Source organism: Loa loa (genome assembly GCF_000183805.2).
Source record: "Loa loa unplaced genomic scaffold supercont3.187, whole genome shotgun sequence".
Classification (NCBI taxonomy): domain Eukaryota; kingdom Metazoa; phylum Nematoda; class Chromadorea; order Rhabditida; family Onchocercidae; genus Loa; species Loa loa.
Genome location: NW_018108367.1, coordinates 44,657 through 52,909, shown reverse-complemented (window position 1 = coordinate 52,909; position 8,253 = coordinate 44,657). Strand labels below are relative to the sequence as shown.

The window sequence follows — 8,253 nt, the reverse complement described above, 5'->3', positions numbered from 1 at the left end:
TAATATGTTTGCGAAATTGAACGATTTATCTAATTTTTTTATTTGAAGTTTTTAAACTGCGAAAACTTAAATGATTAACTTTGTCTAGATACATTTAAGGTGTGTTTTGTGAAGATTATTACAAAAATTTATGCAATTACTTTTTTTCTTTGATGACATGGAGAATATAATTTGTATCTTCATTGTTGATGCTCGAAATTTAGTTTTGAATAACCGTAAATATAATTTAAATATTATATATTAATAACAAACATTATATATCAATGAATACGTTGTATGAAAATGCGAAATGTAATGTAATTGCGATAATATCTGAAATTTAGACTTGGGCAAACGTAAACGTAGTCTGATTATCGATGCCTTCGGATGCGAAAAAACGACGTGATGCTGCTAAGAAACAGGCGGTTAAGAATCGTAATAGATTCCGCGACCAAAAATTGGTGAGTTAACAAACATCGTTTGTTTCCTTTCCGTAATATGAGCCATTTTGTTAGGATTATGATAATCAGTGAATCGGATTTTTATTTCTTGAGTATATGGAAAGTGAAATGTATGTCAAGAACCGCAATTATGTATGCGTCAACTAAATAGTGATAAAAGTGGTATAGGATATATGCGTAAAGTAAGTAATGATAAAGGGTAGTTTAACAATCGCATGGTGTCTAAAATATCTATGTCACACCCTATTACAGAGAGTACATTACAGATACTCCGATTGTGTTTGCATGCATGACACAGTTAATATTTCACTTATTCATAATTTTTATGATATAAATATGTGAAACTTTGTAGTGATCTAATTATTTCAACCTTTTAATTAAAGAACTGGTGAAGTTTCACATGTTTATATCATACAAATTATACATAAATGCTGTATTACACTAAATATAGTTGCTATACGAACATTACACCTTTGAACATTTGTGAAATAAAAAGTTAATACAGCTTATCGTGCGTGCTTTGATAAAAAAGAGCTATTATTAGAGCTTCTTTCAAGAGAATTAATAAAAATTATGCTACTTGTATCTTGTAGGAATGTGTCGAATGACAGTCAAGAAGTTGATATTTAGAGTGCCCATCGTAATCTTCATATTGTTCGTCCATCACAAGTTTTCAGGTAATATATTTGCAGGAAAATAACGAAGGTATCGGGTCACCTGCTCGAGAAGAAAACCCACATATCCAAAATGGCGGTAATCATTTGTTAAATCTCGTTTATTTTCCCTCACTAACACTGTCAATAAAAAGCTTAACACTGAAGAGTGCGTATAAAAATGCTACACCTTATAGTGCAGTTCCCAATGTGATGGAAGTTTTGCGTCTGTTCAGCGAAAGGTGAAAATTGTGTGGAAGGTCAAGTTAAAATTTGCCGGAATCATTTAGATTTTCCGTCAGGTTCTGAAATTTTTTCTTTTGTTTTGGTATATATGAAAAAGGAATGCATGCAGTTTATTCATAAATCGCTGTTGAATGCACGGTATTGAGCCAAATTAATGACTATGCGCTGCAGACGTTTCTATGACAATACCATCTATAAATGATGTTATCGATGTAGCTGCTGCGATGCTTGAAAAAATGGAATTGGAAAATGCGAAGGCGAGATCAGTTGCAGGAGCACTAACTTCTCATCCATTGTAATTTTTTAAGAGAAATTTTCATCAATATTCAGAAATTGAAATGAAAATACTTTGAAGCGATTCTGGTAGGTGGACTCTGATAGAACCACTTTCTGATAGAACCATAGAACCAACCATCTTAAGTTAAATATATTAGAAGCAGATGTTTTTTCTGAAGCTTTCTTTCAGTTAGTTTGCATAAATGCTGAATAAATTCTCGTTAGTCGTCAAATTGGAGCTAATAACGTCAGACTGGAGCTCCCCTGTTTTTTTTTCCTTGCGAAATTTCTAAAAATTATGTAAACTCAGATCTATGGATCTAAAAATAGAAGGATTGACGGTGACATTTCACGGACGCGAAATTGTGACAGACACAAAACTTGAATTAAACATGGGACGTCGTTATGGTCTTATTGGTTTAAACGGAAGTGGTTGGTCTTATGAATTTTTTTCTTTTTTTTTCCTAAGTCATTACAACTTATCACTGTATTTTCTTACTGGATTATTTTAGGAAAATCTACTTTGATGCAAGCAATATTTCACCGGGAAATGCCAATTCCTGATCACGTCGATATGTTCTTGGTATCTCGTGAAATGGCTGCTTGTAATGATAGTGCCCTCAAGGTGTGTATTTTAAGCAAAATTTCAAATAATTTGAGTTGTGATAAATTAAAAAAATGCAATAACAAAACAAATATGGACTAAAACTTAGCCGAAACTCATTGAAGGTAGTGTGCGATGTTGATGAACAGAGAAAAGCACTCGAGAAGCAAGCTGAGGAATTGGCGACTTCGTCGGACGATGGTTCATAACTTCCCATATATTGCGACTCAGAAAGATTTCATTGGTTGAAATATATCCAAATATTTATTTTGCAGAAAGTCAAGAAAAACTATTAGATATCTATGATCGTCTGGAAGAAATGGATGCTGATAGAGCAGAAGCAAAGGCTGCCGAAATATTGTATGGTCTTGGTTTCACTAGGCAAATGATGCTTAAGAAATGCAAGGATTTTTCAGGTATGCATAAGTTTTGAATTCTTTTTGTTATTTGTAAAGCTAGAATCCTGCTTTAAATTTGGGTTGTGGACGGCATTATACTGTGTATTATAGGAGGTTGGCGAATGCGAATTGCGTTAGCGCGAGCACTGTATCTGAAACCATCACTGTTATTATTGGACGAACCGACCAATCATCTTGATTTGGAAGCCTGTGTATGGCTTGAAAAAGAGCTTGCCGCGTATGTCGAATATTTATTTCATCTTTCTATAAATAGGCGGAATAATGGAATAAAACCTGGCATTTCTCGATGGATGTTGCTGACAATCTGTGCCTGCTGTTTATAGCTTATAAATTATGCTGTGTTTAACAGATTTGGTCAATTTGTTGTCTCACGTGATAGCCAGATTAACCAAGCTTGTCGTATCCTTTCTATTGAAGGAGATAGCAGAAGTTTAGGCATTTACGATCTTTTTACTTATTTTCTCTAAAACAACAAATATCAGTTTTCATACATTTTTAAGGTACAAAAGGACTTTATTAATCGTTTCGCACTCACAGGATTTTATGAATGGTGTCTGCACAAATATCATTCATTTGTTCCAAAGGAAGTTAGAATACTACGGAGTGAGTTTAATTCTTTAGTATTTGATATGTTATTAATTGCTTCCACTTATTTTTCTTAGTTGTAGCATTTTTTAAACTTTTTGCTTGTTGGAGTAAACATATGATGTATAGGGATGAGAGGGGAAGAAAAGAAAGAGTGAAAACTATTGGAAATTGAACTGTATATAATGCATGCTGAATACGATCGAATATCATTTTCCAGACGCTTACAGTATTAGCAGTTCAACCATTTATTCGGTTGTCAGAGGTCATCAGTGGAGATATGAGTTAATGAACAATGAAATATTTTTAGGGTAATTATGATATATACGTACGCACCCGGACCGAATTGCTTGAAAATCAAATGAAACGTTACAAGTGGGAACAAGATCAATTGCAGCACATGAAGGTTAGTTTTTTTTTTTTCTCGGACTTGTTTTTGCTTGGTCTTTTATCAATTTAGGAGCTAAATATATGCTTATCTGATTAATTAAATTATTTCAAGAAAATTTTGTGCAGGAATACATCGCAAGATTTGGGCATGGCAGCGCTAAACTTGCCCGTCAAGCTCAGAGCAAAGAAAAAACGATGGCTAAGATGGTAGCTGTTGGATTAACCGAAAAAGTTGTTACAGAGAAGGTTGGTTTTATTCATTTAGATTTTTTATTCATTTACATTGTGTTTTCCTTGCTAAAAGTTTCTTTGTTGCGGATAAGGAAACGGATGTTATCTAATTCACTTTTCAGGTAAAACAGTTTTACTTTTTTGATCCTGGTACAATTCCACCTCCCGTTATAATGGTGCAGCATGTATCTTTTCAATATAATGAAAAAACTGTAAGTACTGTTTTATCTTTTGGAAAATCGATTATTCATTTGGACTTAAAATCCATAAAAATATAAAAGACTGGATGTTAATAGTTGTCTGGGAAATATTTTGCAATAAAGAGAATAGGTTTGCTGAATTACGAAGTAGTTGGAAATATTGCATAAATATTGGGTGGGACGGCTGCGCTTTTGCTTCTTTAACTTGGTAAATAACAAATAGACGAATAAACAAAAGTAGTAATTTTATATTTCAGCCATTAATTTACAAAGATCTCGATTTTGGAATAGATCTTGATACTCGTATCGCGCTAGTTGGCCCAAATGGAGCAGGCAAATCGACACTATTGAAGTTGATATCAGGCGATGTGATGCCATCAAATGGCCTTATAAGGCGTCACTCACATTGCAAAATAGGACGCTATCATCAGGTTCATTAAATGATGGCAATAAGAGAAGCAAGAGCTATTATTTCTTGAGTTTTAGATTTCCACAAATTGAATCAATTTCCCCAATGTTTTTATCGTTTTTCAAACAGTCGTTTTCTCCTATCGATTTCATTTTGATACTTCGTACTAAATGATTAATTTCAACTGTTAAAATGAATAGTTTATAGCATTTGCACGAAGAATTACCGCTGGAAAAGTCTGCGTTGGAATATTTGATGATGTCATTTCCAGACGTTAAAGAGAAAGAGGAGATGAGGAAAATTATCGGACGTTATGGATTAACTGGGAGAGAGCAGGTATAACTAGTTACAACATTATCATCAATAAATGATAAGGTTTATAAAATGCCAAGATTTTCCTGTCTTTATTAGTATACTATTCATGCGGTTTTACTTCTCCAGCATGGCACAATTGTCTCATCGTCCTTCGGACAATGATTTTATTCCCCTTTATTTGTTAGTAAATTTTTCAAGGTTTGTCCGATGAAGCAACTATCAGATGGACAACGATGTAGGGTATCATTTGCTTGGTTAGCATGGCAACAACCGCATCTTTTGTTGCTTGATGAACCTACCAATCATCTTGATTTGGAAAGTATTGATGCATTAGCAGAAGCAATTAACTGTTTTCGAGGAGGGATGATTCTAGTTTCTCATGATTTCCGTTTGGTGCATCAGGTGAATTTCTTATTTGATTAGTGTCCGTTTGATTACCCCCTATTTTATTAATCATCAATATTTATTTTGATGATACAAACTTGCTTGGATGGATTCATTCATTAATAGTGCTTTTTAATGTTAGTACATCGACACTAGTTTTTCAATTCATATATAACATAATGATTTTATTAATTGAAATAATTGGGTATTTTTCTGTTTTTAGGTAGCTGAGGAGATATGGGTATGTGATAAGCAAACAGTTACAAAATGGGATGGTGATATTTTCACATACAAAAATCATCTGCGTAAGGCAATCGAGAAACATTCTTCGGAGGTGGTGGAACGATAATACTTCATCCTAATTGTTTTAGTAATTTGTGTTGCAATTGAGGATTCTTCTGATGAAGAGATTAACTCTCTAGTGGGATAAACGACTTTTCGTTTGCTTTATATGAGAATACTTTTTATATCAGCAAGCTTGACTTAGTTTTTTTTTCGCAGTTCTTACTTTCCAGCTCTTCCGGGTTTAGTGTATTTCTGGCTCCTCACAATAGTGAATTGTAAATTTCAATGAAATCAGGCGAAAATATTTCGATTAATGCTGATAAGGAAGTATGTCCGCCGTATATGTGTGTGTTTTTCTTTTATCTCTCTTTGAGCAAATGATAAACATTGTTGATTTTTCATGAATGATGAATGATAAAAATTAAAACAACTCGCTTTATCATCATTTATCGTGACAGATACAGTTTGTAATAGTTGTCAAAGATAGACTTAAAAATCACTGACAATGTTTCTTTATTAAATGTTAGAAAGTGATCGATCTGACAATAGTCTGATATCTTTCAACATCAACAAATAATATCACATAATCATTCTTCGAAGCAATCACATTAAAATCACTAATCTTTGAAGTATGATGGTTTGTCGTACATGAAGCGATTAGCTAAATAATCTATCAAACTATTACCAATTCAAAGATTCATTATAAACCATAACTATGACCGATTATTTATGTAATTACAAGGGAATATATCGTATGAACATTCGTTGTGAGGTTTATTTGATTAATTTTTGATAACAAAAATGTAACACATTACTTCTTATCATTAATTTTTTTATCATTGATTTTTATCATATCGTTATTACCAAATTCATACCACATATTTGAAATACCAATCCAAACTTTTAATTTTATAATGTCAGTTTCCATTAAATTTTTGACTGTTATAAAATTTCATTACTATTTCCTTACTGAATTCTAAATTTGGTACCAATATATTGGTATAATGAACGGAAATAGCGGGAAAAAGAGCGAGGGAGAAAGAGGGGGAGAGAGGGAGAGAGAGGAAGAAAAAGAGAGAGGGAGAAGGAAGGTGGATGGATTTTCTTGTCTTTTTAATTTAAATCGACTAATTAACACCAATTAATAGACAAGAAAAAAAAACCGGAAATGGACGAATTGAATGCCTATCGTTGTTCAGTTGACAAATTGATGACAGATGTAGAGATAGTAAAGGAAAATCTTAAATAAATATGTAATAGAATGTATTGAAGTGACTTATTGGGGGTGGAAAAAAAAACCGAAAATAATGTTGTAGTGGAATAAAATGATCGAGGAAATTCCCCGATAAGTCGTCAGCAAGTCTCCTTGTCCATTTAAGATGGAAGAGGGAGTGAAGAAAAATGGAAAGAATACGTATAAAGGAGAGAGAAAAGAAAAAAAAACGAAAAGAGAGGGAGATAATTAAAATATTCCATCCTAAAATGGAACATACATATTTTATTTCTTCGTTGTAATATGATAGTGATAAATAATTGTTATCATCATTTTAAACTAATACAATTTTATTCCATTCCCATATTTTGCATTATTTTTTCTTTCCTTTTTTTTATTTTAGGAAATTAAACGATGAAATTTTGAATTTATGAAATTGAATAATGAAAATTTGAATTTATAAACTTAATAACGTAAAAGTACAATTCCATGAAGTAACATGTATAGGTATATATATATATATATATATTCATGAAATGATAAAAAATCGATTTTTCTTTTTTTTTTTTGATAAAATGATATTTGATAATATAGATAAATCATTAAGTTCATATATGTATATGAGAAGTTTATTTTTTTTTCTCAAATAACCTTATGGTTATTTGTATAGTATGCAAATGTAAACATTATCATTAATCATTAAAGTTAATTAAATGATAAACTTTCGCAAGATTTTAAATCTAAAAAATTCAAAAAATTACATTAATGATTAAAATGGAATTAATGTACGATCGGAAATATAAAGATTCCATTCGTTTTTAATTAACGCTAAAAGTTCTTTAATGAACATAAGGAAATGCTATTTGGGAAAATTGGAAGGTCATTCGAATTTTTGAAATATTTCATTTTTCAAATAAAATTGGCAAAAAAAAGGATTGAAATCAGTAATTTGAAATATATTATTTAACATTTCAATAATCGTTATCTGAGAAAGGAAATTTTACAAAAAAAAAACCAAATTAAAAAAGTGATAATAACTGCAGAATATGAATAAAATTCCGTAAACATACCGGATCGTGCATATTATGCTGTAATATAATTCATTCTTAATGAAGGAAAAAAGGACTTTTTCGGAAACTTTCCTTTTTCAATATATTCCGGATCAAGTAAGTTCAAAAATATCAGAACAAATTAAACATCTGATAATATCGCAAGAGATCATTGCATTGTTTGCTTGATTGATCTGATGACAGCAAACAAGAGGATCAGGTAAATGGATAATGCAGGCTGATGATAGCAAACAAAAGAATCAGGTAAATAGAAAATGCAAGAGGGTCAAAGGTGATCTGATGATAGCAGACAAGAGAATCAATAAAATGGAAAATACAGGAAGGTTAAATCTTTCATAAAAATATTCGATGCTGAATTTATCGAGACAAAAACAAGGAACAAAAAATGAAACCTGAAAATTTGACCAAATAGAAAATAATGTTTTGTTAGATTAAATAATATTATGGTATTTGAATTTCTGCAATATCAAAAAAAGAGAAAGAAGAAAGTTTTAATTCCAACCATTAGCATGATTAATTAATTAATTATCATT

The 8,253-nt window shown here is 31.4% G+C and overlaps 1 protein-coding gene across 1 annotated transcript; it reads left to right on the top strand.

Moving 5' to 3' along the window:
* Positions 1-278: 278 nt before the first annotated feature.
* Positions 279-6,055, top strand: LOAG_07759 (ATP-binding cassette). Its single transcript, XM_003143292.2, has 16 exons — positions 279-440; positions 1,133-1,193; positions 1,511-1,634; positions 1,926-2,047; positions 2,128-2,240; positions 2,345-2,420; positions 2,495-2,635; positions 2,729-2,855; positions 3,139-3,241; positions 3,534-3,629; positions 3,740-3,859; positions 3,967-4,056; positions 4,302-4,475; positions 4,661-4,789; positions 4,967-5,170; positions 5,376-6,055. Exons 1-16 carry the CDS (start codon positions 357-359, stop codon positions 5,499-5,501), a joined length of 1,890 nt encoding a protein of 629 aa, XP_003143340.1. The 5' UTR covers positions 279-356; the 3' UTR covers positions 5,502-6,055.
* The last annotated feature ends 2,198 nt before the right edge of the window (positions 6,056-8,253 follow it).